The sequence below is a fragment of the Metopolophium dirhodum genome, chromosome 2 (genome assembly GCF_019925205.1).
Source record: "Metopolophium dirhodum isolate CAU chromosome 2, ASM1992520v1, whole genome shotgun sequence".
Lineage (NCBI taxonomy): Eukaryota > Metazoa > Arthropoda > Insecta > Hemiptera > Aphididae > Metopolophium > Metopolophium dirhodum.
In genome coordinates this window covers 11,356,585-11,384,518 of record NC_083561.1, presented here as the reverse complement: position 1 = coordinate 11,384,518, position 27,934 = coordinate 11,356,585, and the positions used below count along the sequence as shown (strand labels likewise).

The 27,934-nt window shown below is 30.7% G+C and overlaps 1 protein-coding gene across 1 annotated transcript; it reads right to left on the bottom strand.

Annotated features, from left to right (window-relative positions):
- Positions 1 to 46: 46 nt before the first annotated feature.
- LOC132938372 (uncharacterized) lies at positions 47 to 27,803 on the bottom strand. Its single transcript, XM_061005164.1, has 6 exons — positions 27,429 to 27,803; positions 27,092 to 27,236; positions 24,672 to 24,759; positions 24,456 to 24,576; positions 16,011 to 16,244; positions 47 to 7,209 (listed from the first exon to the last, which is right to left on the bottom strand). The coding sequence occupies exons 2-6, from the start codon at positions 27,219 to 27,221 to the stop codon at positions 6,523 to 6,525; spliced, it is 1,260 nt and encodes a 419-aa protein (XP_060861147.1). The 5' UTR covers positions 27,222 to 27,236; positions 27,429 to 27,803; the 3' UTR covers positions 47 to 6,522.
- Positions 27,804 to 27,934: the final 131 nt, after the last annotated feature.

Genomic DNA, 27,934 nt, shown 5'->3' with positions numbered 1-27,934 from the left:
ATTATGTAATTATATAAATATCGGGATTTGAAATAATATCCAAAAATATTAATAAATATTAAAATATAATTTAGGTGCTAAAAAAATGTACTTCCGTAGTTTATAATGTTTGTATAACTGTATGTAGTTTGAACTTTTTAGTTTGTGCCATGAAAATTGAAACTATCTTTATTGATTGTACCTAGCTCTCTAGGTATAGTAAAAATCCAAAGTTTAAAAAAATGATTGATGAACAAAAAAATAATTGAAAAACATATAACATAACGATATAAAAATTAAGTATAGTTGTAGGTAGTAGACAATTATTGTAAAAGCATTTTATATCGTATAATTGATCTTCGTTTATAACAATCTATTTTTGTACTTTGGTGGAATTCGAGTTTTTTTATACATTTTACATTCTTATGTAACCTAACTAAAATATGAAAAACTATTTAAAAAAAAAACAATAATATTTTAACTTGGTGTAAATGAATGTCACATTAATTTAAATACTATATACAACTTGTTGTATAGAATAATTAACCATCGATTTAAGTCGTAAATCGTATGTGTGTCACTGCACAATAAACGTATATAATTCATAATCAGATAAATTATATTATAATTAATATTCCATGTACATACTTTTACACAAGTTTTCTGTTTATTGAAATACATAGATCTAAAGAAAAAAAAACCAACAACCTATGTATAATATTATTATAATACAAAGCAAGGGCCACGTGAATGCCAATAAGAGTATTCTGTATATTTTCAGCGATACGTAATATTAATATCGGGCGAAAATATGTTATCAAACAGTCATGCTTCAGTAACATAAACAACTGGACGGATACACTTAGACGGACGACAACAACGCGACTGAGATGAAATTTAATATAATTTTGAGTACAGTTCAGAAAAAATAAATAATAATAATAACAATAAATCGAAATTTTCATGCGACTTTTTGAGATCACACCATTTCGAGGTGGGATCTGAACAGTTCACAACGATCCATTTCACTGATACATTGGTAAATAACAAACTTAACTAATATTGGACGGTAAAAATATATAAACTCAAAATCGGGACGTCACCGAACATTAATTACAAAATGAATTTCAGTAACGAAAATAATACAAAAACACTTGTAGAAATAGACAATAGTATTACAACATTATTCTCAATTAGCACTATGGTTTTACATAAATCAAGATAAATCCAAATTAAAATTTTTGGAAGAATGAAAAGTACAAAAAAAAATTACGAAAACAATACAAATTGTACTCATCATAAATTACACGCTTATGCAGGGTTTAGCAGGTTTCAGAACAGTAAATAGGGAACATCTACATACACTTTGTTGTATCAGATATTCACGATTCAAGAATATCTGTTATAATATAATATATAGTAAAAATGTATTTCATTTATATTCGTAAAATTCTAAAAAAACAATATACATAAAAAATATCATAAAAAAAGTTCACAAATCGTAAGAACAAAATTAAATTTGGTTACACGACAAGTTAGGTACTATTATATTCACATTATATTATATTATGTATATTATAATATAACATGCGACTTATAAACGATACTAATTTATGCTACACAATATATAAAAGTAATAATATTTTATTCATAAAAATGTCATGTATACTCTAGTTTTGAATAGTAAATCGAGTTGATGTGGCCAATATTATTATTATAAATTCTATTTAACGATGATGGAATTCATAATAATCGTTCATTATCAGGTGAGTGGGCGGAGATGTCTCAAAAACGATAGGTTGTGATATGCCAGTGTATTTTGTATAATAATGTTTTTTTTTTTTTTTTAAAAGAAAAATAATATTATTTAATATTATATTATATTATAAAATATGTAGTCTTATATGAATACGATCGGGCACACACAAACACACACAAGCGCGCTGTCAGTATTTTCGAAACTCGATCGCTCGTGTTGAGTTTAAAACAAAAAAAAAAAGAATGAAATTCGTATTAATAATGTGATTTTGCTAGTACATCCGATCGATGGGAAACGCTTCAATCGGATGGGCGACGGGCCCATTTATATGGTCGGATCGCGTGGCTATACGTCAGCTGACAGGGTTGCGCTATTGGCCGGACACTTTACGCTTTATAATGTTCGCCCGCTCCTTTGCAAAAAACTCGTCTTTTTTATTCGTCCATTTTCGGCTAGTCGACGAGTTCCCGAAAAGCGTATAAAAATAATAAACGTCGGAGAAGAAAACGTTTGCTATTCATAACGCGCTCTGTGTACCCACGTGCCACATAATATTATTGTACAGGAGAAATTATAATATCGATCGGTATCGTAGGTACCTACCACCATGGTAGTGTAGACGACGATAGGATAGAATCAAGTTGACGTATCGTATCCTAAAAAGCGCAGTCCCGTGGAGTGTAGGACTCGCCGGGTCGCTGTTGCGCTGCTCGTCCGGCGGGGTTGCCGATGGATTGATGTGGGTGTAAAAAAAAAACACGGAGACTGATCGAGAAGTGTTGGGTCGACGGTGTCGGTTGGGGGTGGGAAATAAGGGACACATATGCCGATCGAGATAATAAGATATAGTATACACACATAGTATTATTTCAAAGTAGTTTGCGCGGAGTGGGCGCACCCTGTGCGACGTATGTGCAAGACGTGGGTCCTATATTATAATATAAACGTTACGGACAAACTAGGAAATAGAAAAATAATATACAAAGCCCGAAGGTTTTTGCCAACGTGAATTGCAATATTTCCCATATTATGGCATTGTTTCCGAGCATAAATTATGACGTGGAATATAATAAATAATGATAGGCCAACGTAATAATAATACGATGCTTTAGCCGAAAACCCGGTGATCGATGATGTGCCGAATACGATACACATTATATCACTCTATTAATTTATATACGAAATGAGTCTTACTTACAGTGTTGAGAATAAATCACAAAAATGACATCTAGATCAGATACATATAATAATATTATTGTACGTTATACATTTATCTAGGTACATATGAAGGTATGCATTGATTTTCAAATAGATAATGAAAATAAAAATATCTAATTTCTATCTAGATAATTTGATAGATAAAATCATTTATTTATTATAGATTTAAATATTGTATTTCAATAAGTTGAGAAATAAATATAAAATTTGGACAAAATATAAATTAGACATTTTGAGCTAATACAATACAAATTATTGAGATTATTTAACATAGAATGACGTAATTTTAACATTATATTAAATATGTTTAGATCTTAAAAAATCCAAAGGTTAGCTAAATTACGTATTCTGTGCATATTTAAAGAAATTTAATCATCGTTAATTTTGGAATTACGAATAAATGAAAAAACTTGAATTGGACAAAATCAGGATTTTACTGTGTTTTTTTTTTTTCATTTTTCGTTAGTTTTTCCTTAAGTATTTGTCTAAAGGTCATTAAGTTTATCCAGTCGAGTAAATTTTTGATAAATACAACCATCAAATAATTGGCACAATATTCATGTAGATTATATAATATGATAATAGATGAGTAATTTGTATCCTCGTCAAGTTTGAACATTGGTCTTACAAGAGTATTTGCGCTCTTTACACCATAGTAATATTACGTACATGACTTTGGCCATAAGACGACAAACAAAACGATAATAAATCCTATACTAACCATTGGTAATTGATGACACACATCGCCCAACGATATTTCCCTGTCATGTACAATATCCCGACAATGCATACATTTCCCTACTTTTATACCATTGTAATTGGGTCCAAGCCTAACCTGGTTCACTGTGTACTTCATCCGATTTCATATTTTGTCCGTAACGTATTGTAGTGTTGTTTAAATTATTAGGTACAATGTCGTAATATTATAATATATTATTGGTAGGTATATACCTTGACCAGAGTCGGTTTTAATTATCATTAGGTCACTGCGTTGTTTGAATACAATTGTTTTTAGATCGAAACGAGTCTTAAATCACAAACTCACAAGCTCGATACGCGCATTTCTGGCCGAGTGCTAATATATATATTATACAGATACAATTAGTAAAGTATTATCAATAAATAAACAGCCACTGGACTAACTAACCTATTGAGGTGTAAAAACATAATTAGTTTGAAATCATCATAATATTATTAGTTATACATTTTACGTTATATTATAGGAACTAGAACGCTCGACATAGACATTTATACATTTTATAATTGTACATAATATAATACAACTGACTAGATTAAGTTTTGCGATAAACATTAAATATTATACTATACGATTGAGTATTTGGACGTATTTAGATTTATTTACACAAGTTATATGTACACGCGTACTCGGAGGTATTTGTAATCCGCCAAGAACAACTCTCGACGAATTTCACGATCAACGTAATATTATGTACGTCTGACTTAAATTGCTTTTACGGAACGCAGGCACGTCACAAAAGTAAAACGACGGAAACTATAAAATAATCATAATAATCATAATGAAAAAAGCGTCGGGAATAAATAATCGGAAGGAAGTAAGTGTTAGGAAGTGTAAGTAAGGAAGTACCACCTACACTGTTCGTTTATATGGTGTACTATCCTACATCTAAAATAAACACAACAAACTTATGACGTTTGTCTTTCAGTAACAAAGTTTTGATTTCAATAAATGACTTTCTAGTTAACTTTTTCCCCAGAACAGTTCCTACTGACGCCGGGCGGTCTGTTCCCACGTGCGTTTGACACATTATTTTAATATCAAACAACAGTAAGTATTATATTAATATTCCGCCATCACTGTAATATCATAATGTTTAACTGTAGTTACACGGCGGCCAGACTGTTGCAGTTCTCGATCTTCGATTTACGTCGCATATTATATGTATTATGAAGTGAAAATATTAAATCGTGAAATTGATTATGCGACGCAAAACATTTCCATATAATTCGTATTGATATTTGTGTATTTTCCGTTACCAAAATAAATATCGACCGATAAACTTCAGAACTTTCGAGATACTGTTTCATATTAATATAATAATTTCGGAAATAACAAACCCTCGACGTCGGGAAATCGTGGTAATAATTTTTACCTAATCGTAAAATGTTAATTTTGTACGCCACGGGTTCGTGGTAAACACTCTCTCTCTCTCTCTCTCTCTCATACACACCCACGCACAAATATATATGTATATTGTTTGTATTATAATCGATTTACATAGGGTAGGTACCTACACTTTGGCCAAAAATATTGACAGTAATACACTCTCACATAATACCATATAATATGTAATAATTTATGCACTTGCATTTTATTTAGCGTTTAATTTACAATCTATTTACTATCGTCGCACAGCCCATGATATTATTATAACGGGCCGATTATGATTGTTGTTGAATAACACAAACAACGTTTTTCAGGGATCGCCCGGCACACGAGTGTATAGATGTTTATATTATATACGATGATAGTATGTTATTATATTATATTTGCATTGATAGGTATTTGTAATATTATAAATATTGAGTGCACATGTCATAACGTCGGCCCATCATAACGCGGTAAAGCAATTTTCGGTTTTTATTATTTTACCGCGTCAGTTTTGTTTTCACTACAAATCGGTTAGGGTTTTAAAATTATTGCACGGAGAAATAATAATAATAATAACAATAATATACGATCTCATATTATATCGACAGGGTTGGCGTAAATATGATACGTAATACACCCCCTCCCCGCACATGTCCATAATATTATTATCTCTCTAGTTCTGCACGTTGCCGCGAGTGAAACGACAGCACCCAGATAACGGTTAATACGCAACATTTCAGAATTTTTCAGATCCCGTTTTCAATGTGAATTGCTCGTCAAAGATCATTATGTATTGCAGTCGGACCGTTAACGTGTTAACCCAGTCGGCGCGTAAAATGTCGAAATAATCAATATTATGGTCCGTTACGGGTAAGAGGCTGACCTGCAGTGTCGAGATTGACCACTGCAGGTTTTGGAAAATGTCTATTATCATATCGTTAGACTACAATTATTAATAGTCTCGAGGTAATGGTTTAAAAAAATACCAATCACACAAGAAGACCAAAAACAACATTAGCAGAATACTTTTGTTATATATTAACAGACTCGACATTGAACACAATACTCCGTCGGTTGGTTTGGATAAGAAAATAAAATTCAATTTGTTTTGCTTTGTATGATGAAGAATAAATAATACGTCATTAGGATCATTTGGGTTTTTAGACATTGATAATTTCAATCGATTTTTTCGTTTGATTTTGAACGCGCGATTTCTCCATTGCATGTCATTTGAAGTTACCTTTGTCGTTCCAAAAATCGTAAGAAAATAGTCGTAAGCTGCTTAGGTCGACAGTGGTGTTAGAAGAAAATAAAAATATACTCAAACGTAAATCTAAAGTCATACACACACACACACTCACACACAATCACATACATAATCATATACACACTAACGTATACACACACAAACGCACTATAATAAGTGTCGTTGTCGTTACTGGGAGACGGTGGCAGTGGCGGCGGCGGGCGCCAAGCCGCAATCTTCCGGTGAGCAATTATCGGTATTCGGCGGTGGCGATTCGGGTGAGTTACCGTTACCAGTGCAGCCACCGCCGCCGTCTGCGCCGTTCCCTAACAAACGTTGTTCGACCAGGTACTCGTCGTCGTTGTTGTTGTTGCTGTTGTTGTTGACGGTAACCGCGGTCGCCGAAGACGCCACCGCCGCTGACTTGACGACAGCGAAGGCCTTACCGCAGTGTTTGCTCGGAACGTCTTCGGCCGTGTACTCGGACTGGTTGCCATAAGCGTACGCCATTTCAGCCACGCGCGAGTCGACCGACGACGAGCCGCCGCTCGAGTGGTCGGCGGCCGCCGGCTGCAGCTGGTGCGGTGGTGGTTGGACGGCCGCGGATGCGGTCGGCCGGCGGTCCACCGTCAGGTCCACCTGGGTCTGGCTGCTGGGTTCGAGCACGGCCGGATTGACAGCGGCTGGGCCGCACACCGAGCCGCCGTCGCCGTTGGCCAACAGGGACGCCTCCCGGAATTCGCGACGCAACATTTCGGCCTCCATGTCGAACTCGTCGTCGTCGTACTCGTAGTCCATCGATTTGGCGGCTGCTTCGGCGGCAGCGGCAGCGGCGGCCGCCGCCGCCACTTCACTAGCCGATGCCATACAAACGCCCTGCAGCACACGTCGATAATTACACATTTATAATATTAACCATTAATTTATCATTTTTTACTGTACTCATTATTGTTAACACTGTTATAATTATTATGAGCCCGCCCCCACCAGTTGTGGTGGATCTAGAGAGGTTTTTCAATCAGGAAGCGCATTAATTTCCAAAGTGTGACGTATACTGTGTGGCCGTGAAAAGAGAGGAGAGTACTACTGAACAATGTACCATATTATATAGAATTGTTGTGTCTCTGGAGTTTGGATAAGGAAAAATACCTGGTATCACTTGAAACCATGTACGAAGTACAATATAATGTATTTACCCAATTTTCAAACCGTAAAAACAAAATGTTGGATAGGAATATTGTAGATTATTGTATTATGAAAAGTAGACTAGTTATTCGTTTTAATGGTAACAGTTAATAATATATTATGTCCCTATTAATAGCATAACCGCATAGATATAGTGTATTATGTGGCAAGGGCTGGAAGTGAGCTATTTCAGTCGCTGGCGACATGTGTATAAACTCTAAGACTGGTCATCTTCAATTGTTTCAAAAATAAAAAAATTTAATTAAATCAAAAAACAAAAATTTATCTAGTCTTTGTTTCGGTGAGTCCAATAAAAAAAAAACATATTTATGATATATTTATTATCTCAGGAGATGTCGCAAAGGGTAAATCCTCGTGGGACACTCTGTAATCTATATTACGCGTTTTTGAGTTTTTTAATACAAAGTGGTGGTGTTGGTAAACGTAATAAAAAAAACGAAATTGCAACTACTGTTAACAGCCACAGCTTACAAATAGAGTATTACACAAGAAAATCGATTAGATTTTAAATTGTAATTTGTAAACGCTGTGTTTCTAGATGTTAACACTCTATTTACAACAATGCCCGCTTATATAATAATATATATGGCTTATGTGGCTCTGTCGTTACAGCGTTTGGTACAAGTATAATTAGTTGCACGGATATTTCAAAATTCAAATTATATAATATTTATATCTGAAACGTTTAAAATTCGAGTAAGTACTGAATAAAATACTAGGCCGCCTCTTAGTTAATGTTTCACAAAAGTAGGTTTTAATACATTACCTACTTGTTCCATGCGTGTTATACCTACCAAAAAATGTATCGAAATCTTAGTATATTTTGTATGGAAATATAGTTCATTACTCTAACGGCAATATTCATTTAAAATAATTAGCTTAGGTATTTTAACATTTTACGTTTTATAATTTTATTTTGTCATTTTAAAATGTTTAAATAATTTTAACATTTTATTTAAACCATAAAATCTATTCAATATAACAATAAACACAGTAATAATTTTCAAAATTTTCTAAAAATGTCTGATTTGTATAAACTTATTTAGCAAAATATCTTCATAATAGGTACTGTTAAAAAAAAAAAAAACATGTAACCACACACGCTAATAACCATTGTTTTCTTGACCAATAAAAAAAATATAATTTTCACAAGATAAAAATGTTATTACTTCGAACATGATATTTGACTGTAAGTATTGAAAAATATAGTATGGTTTATGTAGAGTGTAGACATCTGAACTAAAATACGAGTAGTAGGTAATGGTATGTAGATTTTGTATTCTTTATTTCTGTACAAACTGAAAAAAGAGGGTTCTATAGGTTTTACAATAGTAGGTATCTCTTTTTTCCTACGTCCATTAACATTTTCGCGAATAAAAGAAGTGTTGCAAGAGTTTCATAAGCTTCTCTATAAAGTGAAAATTTGATACATCGAAACAGTATAGCAGACAAACAGTACTGTGAAAACAGAAAAAAACGTAGAAGAATAATGAATAAGTATTCAATATTATGAGCTAGTATCAGATTCTTTGTAAATCCATTGACTGACTAATGGTGGTAGTTGTTTTTACTGCCAAATTGTAAATCTTCCTTCTTAGTAGCGCTCTATCCTGCATCGAGTTTATTTAAATAAATATAATACTTAATAAATCTTATATGTGTGTCTTGCTTGTACCTAAATGAGTTATGACTGCAAATACACCACCTACATAATAACAGTCAGTATTTATACATTAAATTAATATATTTCTAGCATAATTAATGATACTCAAATCAATTTTTGATGTGAAACATCTAATGATTTTAAAATAAATAATAATTTTTTTAAAAAAAATCTGAATAATATTTTGTTTTTGATTATTCCAGGTTTATTTAATTTAATAAACTACCACTTCAGCTTTCATGCATATTTTTTGTAGATACAAAATAATTTCAACGACTCACTTTTTTTTCAAACAAATATTCAAAAACTCTAGATATGCAATTACATAAATACATTTTGATAAAAAAAATATGAAAAAATGTACCAAGTAAAAATTATTTCATTCAATTCAATATGACCCAAATTGTGGATTTAAGTGACATCAAACAAACATATTATTTGGACTAAAGAAAAAAATATACTAATGCAATAATGCATAAAAATCCTTAACGATCTAATAATTTAAAACTGGTAGGTAGATAATTATCGTATTAAAACAATTTAAGATTATGTAAAACGTATACAAATAATAAAACAACAAAATGCCAATGGTAGAATAATACTTTAAAGCCTTAAGGGTTCATTATAATGAAATAGGCTCATGTTTTGTTGATGACTTTATGCCAATAATACCGGCCGATATTAAACTCCAAATGTTTGCTGAATATAATATAGACAAGAATTCATTATTCCCACCCCATATTTGGGCAGTTACATAATTGCAACTCATCTTCGTCTACACTACTACACTAACAATGAATGCCTGTGAATCATTTCACAGTAAATGTAATTCTGAACTTTACCATCCTCATACTCAAATTTTCGGCTTCATTAAAATTCTCACCGATTTCCATAACGACACATACCTATATTAAACTATCAAGTATAAATAATATACGATATACGTCACCGAATTACCTCTCAAATAAGTCAAAGAACATATCAAATACAATTCGCTTTGAACCAGTACAAAAAAAGAACTTCATTCATATTAAATTAGTTGCATACTAACACAAATACAAAAAAATCTGTTAGTATAAAAACAGCGAATTTTAATTTTTTTTTAATCAGATATTATTATTTCCAGTTTATTTCATCTTCATTTGACCAAGAAACGTAAGCGCAATCAATCTGATGATAAATACAACATCAATTTGAATTTTTTAAATGTTATTTACCTTTATCACATACCTGTGTGTTATAACCTACCTGTAAAAAATGTTTGTATATATTTTTTTTATCATTGATTAACTAGAATAACATTTGCATAATGCAGTTATTCATGAATTAAGCTTAACGATGACATAATGAGTATTATACGTATATTAAAATGTATTTTTATGAGGTAATTTGATTAAGTATATTATAATGCAATATAAACGAGAAATATTTGTTAAGTAAATTTCATTGTAAATGTAAATTAAATTATGTTCAACTTTTATTTTTTTATCCTGATTATACACTACTGTAAATATATAAAATATGCATTAGGTACCTATGCGGTGATTACTTTTTTTCTTTGGTACAGATTCTTCTTATTATTTCTAAAACTTTAAAAGTTACTATAAATCATAATAATAATATTTTATGAAAAGAGTTATTATTTGTGCCCGATACACTATTCGGCGGTATTTCTGTGGAACTATAAGTGTTGAACATGGATGCACCCTAATAGAAAAAAACGAGCATTAAATAGGCAAGCACGCAATATAATAAAATTGCTTTTTATTTTCATAAGTAGCCCACTATGGATATACAAATTAAATTAAATTAGTATTATGAAAAAGAAACGGACAGTAATTAGATATCCTACATTTAATTTTAAACGCCTCTAAACGTGACTTGGATGAGAATTAAATAGTTATGTACACGCGCAAAATATTTAAAAGTGCAAAAAAAAACACGTTCTGGTATAATACGTTGTATCAACATTCAACAACGATGATGGGTGGATAATATTAATGAACCCTTGTTCTACTTCTTCTCGCAAATGATCGCAAAAACTGAATAAACGTCTGAATTTTGATTGAACGGTTTAAGACTAATATCTAGCGCAAAAACAATAGTTATACCTACTTGATGGTTATTATTTTATTTGAATTTACCACTAAACGTTGGTACTTGGTAGTCAAATCAGCGTGTAATGCAGATTAGAGCCAAAACAGTGTACACGCTGGAATTTGATTCTTGGTTTACGGCCAAGTATTGTAATAATTTATTATTCAAATCGAAAAATGTTGTGACTTAAGAATTAAACGAAGAAAGAAACTCAATTTTATTATGAATTCAAATGAGGGGAAGTCTGTATCTGTATTTAAAAGTGTAATAATTTCAACAAAGTGCATTTGATAAGTAAAACATTTCGCTGACATGTGAAGGAATGAGGTTTTTATCGATCGCCATGTATCAGAATATGAGACAGCTAATGCTAAAGTATAACTGGAAAACGCATCATTACGATCCGATTAACACGTAACGGGTTTAAATAAATGAGTTAATGGGCGTGAGAGATTAAAAAGAAGTTAATGATCGCTATATTGCGTTTAATTTAATTATATCAACGCGTATTTAGGTATTTTGTGTGTTTAAAGAAACAGCGATATATTTTAAAAACTCATATCTATAATGCTATTATAATATTGAGGTTTGCATTTTAATCCATTTTCACTTTGTTGACACGAATACATGATGATTTTCAAGCTGTAATTAATGTGTTTCAAGACACTTTGAAGTACAAAGTTTTACTACCAACGATTTTCTTTTACCGGCCGTTGGTCTTGTTTTGAGATATTTGGTTACATCGATATGTTTTTGGTTACCTACCACTGGCTATTGTGTCGTTTTATTGTCTTAAGCATCCATAATCAATATGCCTTATCAGTATAATATAAACATAATTGTACATCGACGGATATTTTAATTGACTTGGTCTCGATTATCTGTATTTGTTTAACGTGATCCGCGACTCACATAGGGAGAGATATTCTTTATACGCAATATTTATTATAATAATATTATGTTATATATTTAAATTTTTTATGTGTTATATTTCTATGTGCATGACGAGTTATAATATATTGAAATAAGTAATTTAAAAAAAGGTGGGTGAGTGGATGTCGCTCTACTCTGTATAATGGATGGTATCAAATTTGAATTCAATGATATAATATCATTTTATACGAAAAACGATTCTAAGCGGTGACGGTTTGTCAGTGTGGATATTTTATATTATATTTATATTGTTATTACTTATTATCAATACGGTAGCTGGTAAGTTTAATTAATATTATAAAATTACAACAAAATAACTAAAATCGTTATTCTTGTTTACTTAATACATATGTAATTTCCTCCAAATTTAAACATAAAATAACTATATAAAAAAACTGAGTTTTTATATTTTTGAGTTTTTTAGGTTACAACATATCCTACTTACGGGGAACCTTGTTTTAAAACTTCAATCCTCAGCTCCTTGGCCCAACAAATAAATTTATATTGATATTTATAGAAAAAAAACTAAAACAATTGAAATTTGAAATGGTCCGTAGACAACTCAAAACAAGTCAACATATTTTGAACATTTTATCAAGTATTGGAATTTATATAATAAACATATGATATAAATCTCAAGTGTCTACGTTTATTCGTTTTTGAATCGCAACAAAATAAGAAAATGAGAAATTGAGTGAATTAAAATCTGAGATCGAATTATAATGTGATACACATACGCGACATGATCTCATCTATAATTAAATTAAAATATAAATAAATGTAAACAATTAGTTGGATTAAAAATGATATGCCCACATGATATAGTACTAAAATAGGTAACGAAATAAATAGCAATAGCGGGCACTATAATATATTATATTATCATACATCTAAATCGTGTGAATAATATTTCGGAGATGTTAAATAAAAATAAGACGCAAGACGACACGATTTTTTTCTTCCATAAGTCAGCCACGTGAAAACATTAGGGATATTATTATTTAACAGTGCTTGTAGGTGTATATATTATAAAGTACACAAAAAGATAGAGATTCGCGACAACAAAACGCTAATCTCTTCACTTTTAAAGTTGAAAGTACATAGTCGTTCTACACCGGTAAAAAGTCGTATCGGATAGATAACGAAAAAAAAAATGTACACGCCTAAAGCATAGTATAACTTTCGTCTTGTTCACGACTGAAGTCTAAAACTTGCAAGTCTTAACTGATTTACTTTCGCCGTGTACATAATAAATTATACTAGAACGACATAGCGTGCGCGTTTTTTTTTTATCCCCGCTGACCTTTGTCGCTACGTATCTTAGAGCAAAAGGATAATATACGCATACCTACATCTGTATTAACTGACCTAACCTATGCTTCGGTACCTAAACACTAAGTAAAGGCATGCACATCGAGAAAATACCACGGATACCACGTGTAACTGGGACATAAAAATCCCGAAAAACCTTTGCGACGATGGTCGGTGTAATATGTATGAACCCCACGTGTAATTGTAGGTAGATACAAAACGGAGACGATCGAAGCTTGTGTAATGTGCAACGTGGATATAATGATAAATGTCGAAAAAATCATTGACATCGGCTACCACATAATATTATACATTAAAAGTATTAATAACTCGAATACAACTCGCGTCGAGTATACTATCAGCTAATTATAACATACTGAATATACCAATATTAGCAATATTGGTTTTTAATATGGGTCCAAGACTAGCAAGTTTTTTGAACTAGTCCCATAGAAAAAATTATCAACAAAAGGGGAATAATACCTCCAGTATAAAACGCAATGATTAGCACGAAACTAGCAGTGAAATTTGTCAGAAATAATATGTTCCTTCGTATAGCTCTTTCGAGTAAAATTATTCAACCAATATTTCTAAGATGACAAAATTATTTTGAACAGCATTATATCTTTACAGAATATGTTAATTACACTTCCGTGGTGCCTCAAAATACATACTGACCTTGGTTTCTACGTCTCATCTAGCTTGTATAACAGTTTTTAAAATACTATCCCTTATAGTTTATACCCACTGCGTCAAAATATACTCAGAATATTACGCTATTCCATAACCGATGGAAAACCATAATTTGCGATGAAGAAACCGTAACATTTAGTATTACTTCACAATGTTCCATATTCTCAGTTAAAGCATTTGCAATTAACAAAGCACTAGAAATGGTTCATGATAAAGTTTTCCAAGAACTTCACTATTCTAAATTTCTAAGTGACTCCTTAAGCGCATTAGTTACCTTAAAGTATAGGTACATATAAACCTTAAGTTTCAGCTAAACTTAAACAAAAACATATTGCTCTACATTACAAGGGTAACTCCGTTAGATTTATGTGGATCCCTGGACATTCTTCCGTATATGACAATGAAAAACCGACTATCACGCCAAGCAAGCTTCCTCATCTCTTTTCTCGTTCCATAACTTTCCAAGACCTCAAATAACAAATCAATCATCACTATTCTTCTCATATTTCAAATAAATTGGCGTAAACAAAACATAAAACTTCACAAGATAAAATCTTCAATCTTCCATTGTCCCCTTCCTTCAAAAAAAAAAAAAAACATCAATCGAAACTCTACCATAAAAGAATCGGTAACACAAGGATCAACTCATGGATATCTGATGGAAAGATAGGAGATACCGATATGTCCTACATGTGGCCGAAATCCTTAATGTTCGGTATGTCATGACTGGCTACAGAATGCAGCTAGAGAATGCAGAGCCACCTAAAAAATTCTACAGACTCTCCTCGAATTACTTCGCCTAGACCTACACATATTTACAATATAATCCAAATAAATTATATAATATAAATAAATATTAACCTGATATGTATTTAACCAGTTATAACTAATTTTAAGATGTGTAATAAAAATTAACAGCCATTACCGTTGCTGCCACGGTGTTTTTCTTCATAATAATGATATATATATATATATAATGAAAAAAAAGGAGTTTAGGTATTGTAGATTAGATTTGGTCTCTATAATATATGTTTTCCACAAGCACGAAATTGTAAAAAATCATGTTTACGTAAAAACGCATTAAATAATTCATTTTTCATTAAATTGCGGAAATATTTTTTGCAGAACCCTTCCAGCGGATCCCCTGTCCTATATTACAGACTACCGAGCTACAGCGCCCAAAGACGGGTTTCCGTCGCCGTGAAATAATTATCAATAATATTCACGTAAAACTGCGTGGACCAACATCAAAACATTCGTTCATTGTTTTCGTAAATAGGGGAAAAAATTGAAAAAAAAAACCTTAATGCAATAATCCGCTGAAAATTCCAACCAATCGCTGTTCCGTGCAAATTCGATTTGCATTACGGACCTATGAGACCATATTTTATTATTATATATACCTAGAGCCTATAGATAATGTAAACTTCAAAATAGCTAGAAATTTGCAGCGGGAATAGTACTATATTATAATATAATACATTGTAAAACCTTTTCGTAATCTTTTGTTGTTGTTGTATCGCTGGAAATTTTTATTTTTTTGTTTATCCTTTTTTTTTTTTGGATTGTGAATAGGACACGAGTCGCACGCGCAGCTATGTCGTTGGTCACACACAGCAACGGCATATGTGTATTATACACCCGTATATGGATTATAATGACACGGTAATGTTGTTATTATAATGTACGCACCTAATATACTGTATTTACTCGGTATTATTATAACAATAAAAAATAATAATAATATAAATTGTTGTACGGCACAATTAATTACCGGCACTCTTTCCTCGGTCTCCACGATCAGATGGTTGTTTTTCATCGTCAACGTGATAATGCTCCCGTTCAGGTTCGTTTTGTTCGTGTCTCCAAAACGATTGTTGGGTGGACTATTGTACAACAGCGGTGGCAGCGGCGCGGAAGCACCGTTCGCCGCAGCATAGCAACACACCGCCGCCGACGCCGCATCGTCAGGCATCAGAACGGAATACTGCGATTCGCTGGTCTTCAGCTGGGTCCAAAACACAAAACACAATAATATTATAACATCATGAATTATTATTGTTATTATTATCATATCATTATTTTCAATGTGTGACACACCACCGGAATGAAGCACGTTTTTTTGAGTACTCGTTTGGTTTCTACGCTCGTTTGTCTGCATGCAGACGTGTATTATATCAAAATAATTATTGATAATATTATACTTAATATCACACGTATATTATATTCTGGTGCGTTTTAATTATTATTATTATTATTATTATTATATAAATTCGTTTTGCACTTTGCCGTTCGTTTTCTTAAGTGGCATTTGCATGCCATAAATAATAATAAAATGTTTATCAACCTAGCAGGAGGATTCTTAAACTACAATTCTCGCAACTGTCATACATTCAATCACAATAAAATGTGTATTCATTTATTTGAATTGTACGTTAAATTCATATTCAACATATTAAGTATTTAGGTCCAAAACACAATAATATTATAACATCATGAATTATTATTGTTATTATTATCATATCATTATTTTCAATGTGTGACACATCACCGGAATGAAGCACGTTTTTTTGAGTACTCGTTTGGTTTCTACGCTCGTTTGTCTGCATGCAGACGTGTATTATATCAAAATAATTATTGATAATATTATACTTAATATCACACGCATATAATATTCTGATGCGTTTTAATTATTATTATTATTATTATTATATAAATTCGTTTTGCACTTTGCCGTTCGTTTTTTTAAGTGGCATTTGCATGCCATAAATAATAATAAAATGTTTATCAACCTGGCAGGATCTTAAACTACAATTCTCGTAACTGTCATACATTCAATCACAATAAAATGTGTATTCATTTATTTGAATTGTACGTTAAATTCATATTTAACATATTAAGTATTTAAAATGATTTCACATAGTGATAGCTGAGTGTAAATGTACCTCTATGGTTTGATATTTTTACATTTATTAAAGTGATCGTATCCAAATTGTATATTATGTGCCTATACACGGGTATCATTACTACAAAAAGCGAAGATTATATGATTTAAAAACACAATGTTTTTATACTATATTAATATTATATTATATTTAGGAATAATTACTGTCCAAATATTTATAAACAATACATTGGTCTTAGAGATTTAAGTAAAAAAAAAATTAATTTTATCAAGCGCACCTATAACGGCTAAAAATAATTAACGATTGCATGAACAATATAATATTAAGAAATTACTGTATGCATTAGGTACTAAGAAAATTCGAAATCTAAACATGAATCAATTATTCAAATATATCACCTATGTACATATGTAGGTAGCTATAATATTTCCTTTAAAAATTGTAGGTAGGTAACCAGGTAGGTAAACGAATAACTATAATCGTTGACTATTTAATGTACTTAGTTTATTTTATAGCCCCAATATTATACTTAGGTATCGATAAGATTTAGATTAATTAGGAGGTATGTCATCAGAGCACAAACTTTAATTTAAAATTTAAATTTATTCTTGTGAATTAATTGCAATAAGTAATTTAAGTTAATAAATATATTCAGGATAAAAATAAAAATACTTGTATGTAGGTATTAATGTACTATTTAGTATTATTCATTTCTTTACAGTTTATGTTTGAGTATTTTTGTAGCTAGTTAAATGTGTTAATTAAAATAATAACAATAATACATAATACGAATTTTATTATGAAAAAATATTCTAATTTTATTCTACTGACAATTCTCTAAAAGCATCTTTTTCACGTGACAAGACAATGCTAAGTCAAGAAATTTGATTAATAAGATATTAATATTATAAAATGTTTCATTAGAATTTAGCATACATTCATACATAAGTATAAAGCAGGGCTTGAAACCGATTTTTAATACCGGTTAATACCATTAGTAACCTAAATCAATATCGAAACTGAAAAACAAAACGAAAAAACCAATACTGGTAATCAAAACCGAAATTTAAATAGGAAAAAAATAAAAACCGACATTCAAAATGAAATCTGAAATAATAAATATATTGATAATCGAAACCGAAATGAAAATAGGAAAAAATAAATACCGATAACCGTAACCGAAATCGAAAAAAATATATTGGGTTTCAAGCCCTGGTATGAAGTACATAACGTAGGTAGGTAAATTAGGCAAAGATACAACACTAATAAAAATAAAATATATTATATAACTGCAATAATAATTTGACGAAAAAAGAAGAAAAATTAATATTTATATCTACATCTGGTATAAGTGTATAGCAGTAAAAAAAAAAGAATTTCGTTTAAAACGGTAAAAGGGGAAAAGGTATTATGATAAAGTAAGGGCGGTTGAGAAAGCCCGAGGGCAACAGTGACTGGCAGATAAAGTGCCCGGCGGCGGTACGTAATGTTCTAACATTTTGGCTGAAATAAAAAAAGTTTCGTGTCGTCATCGTTGTCCATTCACTATTTTTTCCCACACTTATTGACTTCTACTACATAAGATTAAAAAATCTTTCAACCATGTTCTAATTTATTGATAAGTAACAGGGATTTCATCCTGGTAAGTGAAGTATCACCTGTTTCATCGATGTTTCAACATATCTTAGCTATCAGCAAGTTTTGAATCAAGTATCAAGTCAATCTCATCAGTCATCACTACTGTTGTATCAAAAAAGGCAAAACACGATATTTAAATAATGAATTAGTGCGTTAAGGTATTGGAAACCCACTTCTATCCTAGTATCATGGCTTAAACCATAAATTAAACGGATAAAACAATTTGTAACTACTTTTGGTACCCTTCTGAACTTTTAAAGTAATGATCTATTTTCTCTTTCATAACTTTATCTCAAACTGGCTTACAAAAATGAAATTTCTGTTATTTTCTGATGGTATAAAGATATTTTTCGGATGTGGACACCATCTGATTCCACTATACTCTGTAAAGAGTTAAATAACATTAATGATTTGATTTTACACTTGTGTCTGTCCTTAAATTTAGTGTAATATACTAATAGATCTAGTGCTCAGATTTTGTAGCGATATAAATCCATAAAAAACATTTAAAGTAGCCAAAAAAGCATTTATTCAATTTAATTTAAAAAAAAAACAAATTTATATTACACATCAAATCAAATATAAAAAAATGAATTTACGACCATATATTTGGCCAAGTTACTTTCCTTAAAACTCATCCTATTGGGTGCTAATATATTTGTATACATAGAAAAAGACCTTTCCACATCAACTGATGTAATTGGTGCATATTTCATATAAATTTCAGCATTAGCTTCCTCTATCTTGTGTTTTGCTTCCTTTTCCTTAAATCGTAAATACAACTGTAGTTATGGTCATTAAATTGTAGATAAACTACAATTTCGGCACAATAACGACAGTTATTTTATCAGTCATCCGTTTATTACTGGGTTTTTCACTGGTTTCATAATTTCTGGCAATAATAATATAGTCCCAAGTATAAAAGAATAATACAAATAGAAATATGTTAACATTTCATGAAAATTATGTAAAAATTAAGAAAAAATAACTAAATAGGGAAAAAAGAAAAAAAGCAAAATAAAGTTTACTTCATTGAAATCAGAACGATTCAAAACGTATTTATATGTAAGAATTATCTTTCTATCACACTCCCATCCAAAGAAGCATTTACTACAAAATCCGAGCCCTACGCAGTAATATCTTTCTCCAGATCGTGCACTCGCGTCATACATTTTAGCTTTGTCAAGGGATCTCATATCATACGTATTGTTATTATAAAACTTATTATTTAAAAAACAAAACTTTTTAAATCTATTAGTTAATGTCTCCGCTCTTTATATTTATACTTTGTTATATAGTTGATTGATTTATCGTATGATATAGTACTGTGGCCAGCATGTACAATTTAAGATAATTTACGCCACGAACAAGTCAATACAAATTTTTGAATTATTCTTATTTTACCCTAAATATTCAATATACTCCCCCATATATTAGTTATAAACATTTCAAAATTAGCCGTTTGTCACAAAACAGGGTTATTTGTTTTATATCCTTAATCTTAAAATGTCACTTAATGGGAAGAAACTCATTGCAGCTATTCCCTTTAAAATTTAATTTCACTTCTCTTAGATTCAGTCTTGGTTTTACGTACAACGATCATCAATATTTCAAATTCCTCCAGAACTGTAACACAAATCGTGCTTTTTCACTTTCACAGCTATGAGTTGTAACCAGTAACAAACCATGAGCAATTTTTTATTTAGACTTCCCATTGTACCATATTGGGTTTAACCATCTAGTTTAGAATGTACATATTATCTATTATCTGTATAATTATAGGCTCACGAAAGTTTTCTATGCTTTTATCAGATGTTTTATTTTGACAGTATCTCATATTACGTCAGATTATAAACACAGACAGTCGTAAATGATTTAAAATATAAAAAAGTTCAGATGGTTTTAAACTTGCATAAATCCTAAAAATATATGAGTTAAAAAAAAATATATTATCTTATAAAGCACAGACAATACTATATTTTATACTGTTTTTAATGATTTCATATTCAATGGCCCTGCTACCATCCAAATAGAACTGTAGTAGTGTGAAACGCGCAATCCGTATTATACACTTATACCTAATACTCAAAAGGCAGTAGGTGAATACAAATTTACACACGATAGATCGTTTACAAGTACTCATCATACTACTAAAATATAATAATCTATTCATTTTTTACAAACTAATATTATAATATTGTAAGCGCGTTTATAACATACTGTATTAAATAAATGGTCGGAACAGTTTTTTTTTAATTTACTTTTTACATACTTGAAAATCGTATTTTTAACTGTGCATAAAATATATATTTTATAATTTACGATTTTAAGCTGTCATTAATTGTACTCGTACAAACTACAATAAAAAAACATTTGTTAGTTGCTTAAACATTAATACATTTTACCTACATAAAATTTGTATTATGTATTTTATTTTTAGCTTACTTCATATCACTCGGAACTTAAAATGCGTGTGTGTTAAACTTTTAGATGGTCGCATAAGCAAAGCTTGGATCAGGAGATAAGAGAGCTCAACGGTTATATACAGTTGGTCTGGCACTACAATGCCATAGCGGTAACATCTTGTAAAACCATGTTTATAATACGTTTAAATTTAAATGGATTAAAATATTTTTATTGAGTAATTAGTTATATAATTATTAAAATGTTTATATTTTTTTAAAAGAAATAAATTGTCTGTTATAAAAAAAGTATTTTAATATTTATATTTTAAATTGCTTAGGAAAATAATAAATTGTACTTTACAATATCATTTAATATAATATTATACACTATGTATATATGTATAATATGTTACGGGGAAAGTAGGAAATTGGGAATTCATCATAATGTCTTTGTTGTTCAGTTGTCGAGGTAGGAAAAGTCTACATTGTGCGGACGTTTTGCATAATGACCAAATAAAGAAGAAAAATAATAGAACTGGAAAAACTGCATTTTAGAAAACAGAGAAATTTAAACGACAATAATCATTACATTATAATATTATCTAGCCAATAACTATAGGGATTGGCGGATCAGTGGATAAACCTTTTCCTGATAGTGATAAATTAGATTATTTTTATTGTTACAATATATTGATGGCAATCGTTAATGGAGTCAGCGAGCTGCCACCGACGACAATAAAGGTGGTGCTATGTTAATACGATTTTATCTGTGAATTGAATTGGCCATTTAAATCTCTCCCTATTGTATATGACGATGGCATACATCACACGTTATGTATAAATATATCATAAAATTATTTGTCAAAATATTATTTTTTAGATGCTGAGTGATGTATTTTGCTTTTTGCAAAAGTTCGGTAGTTCACGTGTTTCGATATTTTGCAATTTATGGAATTATTTATACATAATACTATCCAAAATGTATGTCCATTATTTTTAAAAAATAATAATTTGATTTAATTCACGCTGTCCGTTTAGTTGTGTACAATGTACAATATTTCAGGTCATTGTAGCAAATATTAAACTGTATACATAATTTTTGCATCGTCAAACTGATCGGGTTCTTATCCCGTAACATATTTTATTATACTGATATATTGTACGATTATTCATAGTTAAAGTGAAAAAAATATATTCAATAATCATAACCTTTATTTTATGTATTAATATATAATATATTTATTTTAATAACTCCATTAAAAGGATAGGATAGGGAGGTGGTTAGAACTTAGAGGTACTATTATGATTCATAATTTATGAATAATGCAATATATATAGTTATATTATAGTACTTAGAAAAAAAAAAACAAAAATCATAAAAACATTACGAGTGCCACATATTATTGAGCACTTTTTTAAAACTAAATCTACAATATCTACCTAAGACTTATTAATAAAAATATAACATCAATATTTATAAACACATTCTGCCTATTAAAATATATATATAAATAGTTTTAAAATAAAAAATGAAAAACAATTAAACCATTTTTAATTTAAAAAAAATATAATATATGCTCATTGTCCATAACAATAGTCACGTAGTTATCAAGAACTTAGTCAATATTGTGAAATAATATTTAAATTAAAAGGTTTTATAATATTGTATACTTATTTACATTGTCTTTGAATATCCATTGAGTGTAATATGAATCGTTGATATCAAAGACTTTAGAACGTTAAATCAACACAATTTAAGAGGGAAATAAAAAAATGCATCCGTAAAGCATACATTGACATAATAAATTATAAAAGACGTAGCCAATAGATAAGGATTATTTTAATCGTTAAATTAGCAGTTTTATAATAAATTTAAATTCAAAACCTTGTTCAAAAATACTTTCATAATAAATGTTGTAAACATGATCATAATTATGTGTCATAATAATATGACTATTGTTGTTATAAAATTAATACTTTAGCTCTTAAGCTTGTAAATAACCTAACGTTGTGTCTTACGAAAAGTTGAATAGAAAACCATGGGAATATTTTTAAATATGTATATTGTATACTTTATTATTTTACATTGTAATTAAATGTAAAATATTGTAAAACTTTGTGTTTTCCTTTATTGACAGTTACGTCTTAAATTTACTGGATCTAATATTATAATGTAATAAAAATATGTTATATATAAGTCCGTTTGAAGAAATTAACTGCTATGATGGCGTACTTTACAAAAGGTTAACAGATAAGCTTAATACCTACACAATTTGTTTTTAAAAATTGTTAACGACGCAAAACTTTTTTTATCCTCATACTTTTATAGTTTTCCCAAACTAAAGCACTATAATTATGCTGAATTTTGTTTTTAAATATGAAAAGTTGAACAGTCGAATGTTTTACATTTTCAAGCTGAACACCAAAATACTACGAATATTATCAATAGGTAATAACAATAATATAATTAACTTTTCAAAAATCTCAACTGTTCCTAACTTGTCATATAATTATTATCTTTCGTTAGAATAATATGCAAGATAGTAATAATTAGTCATAAAGTACTTTAAGGGAAAACTCATCATAATAATTACTCAAACGCCCTGTACACTATCCATCCGAGTTACTACTAATTAGAGCTAATGCGTTTCGATGTCAGTGAGTTTTTCATCGAATGCACGGGAACACCTATTTTGCCTATACATGACGCCGTGTTAGGACTTTAGACCGTATACGACGTATACTATTGTTAGAGAGTTTTTGCACAACAATGGTTAAAAATAAGGTATGAATCCGATAATGTAGTTTACCAAAACAAGCCTTTACGCATGCGCTCTAAATATTGGTAATGTTATTAATTTAATAAACGTAATCGGTTATTTTAAATATTTTAACGGGCACCTGGTTAATATCGGTTATTATCTTATAATGATATAAAATATCTATTACAATGATAATATAACCTTAAAACATGAACCAGTTTAAAGGTTTATGGTTATGGTTTCAAATTACAATGGGATAAAATAGTTTTTTGAATATAAGACATCCGAGAATGCAAAAATTAAGTTTCGATTACAACGTTATTATATTACTGTATAATTTAACCGAACGTTATTTCGACCGGAGTGTTTAACCGGCGTTGTGTAAAAACTCTCTTTTATTATCACTGTGTCGTACTCGAATCCATCACACTCAACACTTAGCCGAGTCGGACGGAGTGTTTAGTAGTGTGCTAGATAGAGAAAGAAAATAAATGATAAATTTCCATACCTCCTCGGCGCTCTGCATGAAGCTCGAACTCTTGACCGCATCGCAACTGTCTTCGCGGCGCAGTCCGTCGTTGTCATAGCCGCTGTTGGTATTGTGATTTTTGTATTTTTTCCACACCATCCTAGTAATGCCAACAAAACAGTAATAATTCGGTTAACGGACCACCGTTTATCCAATTACGTTATGCACACACACATACAGTGTCGACGAACTTACCTCACGCCGAGAACGAGTAGAAGCCCTAAGAATAGGGGTATGACTGTGGCTACGCATGCTAAAATCAATGTTTGTATTTCAGTCAGACCTGAAAATATGAAAATTACGTAAACGGGCGATAATTTATTAGAAAATATCATTGGTATAACTCCAATTTTACGAGTTGCCATACAACTCTGATATAAAATACTGCAACGCCAGTATTTTTAACGTGAAATCCAAATTGGAATTAATTTCACACACTCTCACACACGCATACACACACACATACAAGTGTACGAGGAATTTACACTTGTACATGCAATTAATATCGTTCGTATGGAATAAACGTGAAACGAATCGACAAAACAGGAGTGTGCTTTTAGTGTAAATTAGTTTTTCACACTCAGACTTTTTAAATTTGCTAAAATCGACCAGTAATGTTTTATTTTTTCCAATTACTAATGTTGTACGTCGAAAATAATATAATCTAAAGTCTACACACGAAATTTCTTTTGATGTATTTATCTTTTGATGTATTTATCTTTTGATGTATTTATCAAAGCTTTTATATACTAGGTTCATTGTTTTTAAAGCAATTTTAAACAGCAACATAAACTTTTTCTAGTTTTTTTAGCAATGAACCGTGATGTTTTACAAATATAAAATTATGAAATAATGGTATTTCCGTTACCTATACTTCGTCAGTCAAAATAAATAAATAATCACGAGGTACTTCATTTAATAGTTAAACTATGTCCAAAAACTGCACTTATATCGTGAAAGTAAGAAATTATCATAAATCCATACCAAAATCCAATGAAAAAATGGCTTTAGCAAAAAAGAACTAATAAAAACAAGCTCTATAATAATATACGTAAATATGTTGTTAAAACGTCTTAAAATGTATATCCCTATTATAATATAATTAAATATTTGGACATTTTAATTTGCAATTGCAACCATTAATTAATATTTTTAATTTTATATGCTTATAAACAATATAATATTATTATACATTTATAATTTTATCATTGATTTATTATTAAAATTAGCATGAGGCAACATACTGTAAACATCAACTGTGATGGATTTATAGAAAAATAGAAAGAACAGCAGAGGCTTACACTGTATATTATTCAAAACCTTAGAATATTATCTTATTGGTAGCTGATTTATGGTGAAAAGTGTTTGTAATTAAAGAAAAAATGACACGAAACAAAGAAATAAGATCGAAATATGGTCCGGATCTAAACTGTGACTCATTGTTCAAAATTAGCTAAATTAGCAAGAGAACTCTGACAAAGAAAGAATCTCGGTTTTTCGAATTATCCTAAAGGAATTATCTATAATGTTGGATATACAAAGATATAGAGTTTTATATGAAAAAGGGAGTGTTACATAGTAGGTATATAAATGTATAGTAAAAATGATAAACAAATTTGTTAAATAATGATGACCCACCAATATGACAATACGTACTTACTCAGTAATAAGTTTTAGTAAAACGTGCACGAGCAGTAATAAAAACGATGATCATAAATTAAAAACAATAATTGTTCGCCAAATGGTATCATATATAATAATTTCCTACACATTTCGTTATAATGTTACAAACGTAAAACACCGATGTGTGGCATGGCTCCGTGTTATAAATACAAATTTTACCTATTCTTATCACTAACTTTTATAATATTTTATTTATCTACCATATTACTAGAGTATAGTATTACTAAAATAACTAGAACGAATCAACTACATTAATAATTGTTATAATAGGTATCAAAGTTGAAACGTCATATACCGACAATGGTGATCGATATTTTCAATGGTCAATGCTCGTACAGTTGTAATATCCTACAGTGAAGTGAAATGAAACTCGGTCGTTATTTTTTATTGAGTCCTTTTCTTGAACAAGCCTAAGAGCTATATAAATTATTTTTCAACAGATTGATTTAATTTTCACTAGGTATTATTCACTCTATATTTTAGACGTCACCGTGAATGAGAGCTATTGTGTAACCACATAATATTATACAAAGGAGGATAGTGGATAAACGTCATAAGATAACTTAATAACATATAGAGAAACATAATAGCAGTGCTGCATACATTATCTAACTCTGATAAAACGACTTAAGCCTATATATGCGTCTGAGTGTAGTTGATCTTGACGCTTAATGAGTGAAAACAGTTCGACTGCTCGAATTGTTTAACATTATTAAATATTATGCACTTACGTATTTTTAAGGTTGACAAGTTAATCGATATTCCATATTAGTTTTAAATTAAATTTCCAATGACACTTTGTAGATAATCTAAATACAATTTCAGATAAAAAATATCGATTTGGTTGTGGTCACTGGTCACATACAATGGCCACTCATATTGAAAACACAATAATAATTACTATTAATATTATTAATAATTATAGCACTTACCTCCATATTCTTCCAAGTCTTCGGCTAGAAGTCCAGTAGCATTGATGCTGTCCGGAATGTCTCCCTGCAGAGCCCAATCCGCCTCGTTGGGTATTTCGGTGTGTTCAAGCGCCGTTTGCGTGCTGTTCATTTTTCTTGTCAACAACTGCGAACCGCGATCGGAAAAAAAACGCAACCGCTATTATGGTATACTATTATATTTTTGAAATATTACGCGCGTGGATCATACTTATAGCACACAAATTGGTGCAGTAGTACATGAGTGATCTCTTTTTTTTTTTTTGCTATCGGTCCTAACATTACGTAATATTACGTGTATTATAGCCTATATAGATACCTGTAATTTTTGGTCCTCTGGAACGTGGTCTGTGTCGCGTAAACACCATAACAGTGATGCGGATCACACAACGCACAATATAATAATATAGGTAATATGATATTATATGATCGAACGACGAGGGAAAAAAAATGGAGATAATATAATAATAATGTACCCGAATCGTACACTCGCACGTTATCGTACGCCAACACACCGTGCGCGTAGTATTTCGAGGGACGGTTACTGGTCGTGTGCTATTCGGACGTATCTGACGGAGGTGAAAAGTTCCGGGTATACCGCGAGAGATCGGTACAAAGTCTGTTTCATTGATTATGCCCCTCCGTCGGCGCCCTGGGTCGCTGATCGGGTGACTTCGGCTCCGGACGGAATCTCGTCAAAACCATATATATATATGCACACGCAACCACGCACCCCCTCGCCGAAGCGCCACCCACACACACCCTGCACATATCCCTTTGACGCCGTTTTCGCAACCATCCGATCGGTACATAACGTTTGGACAC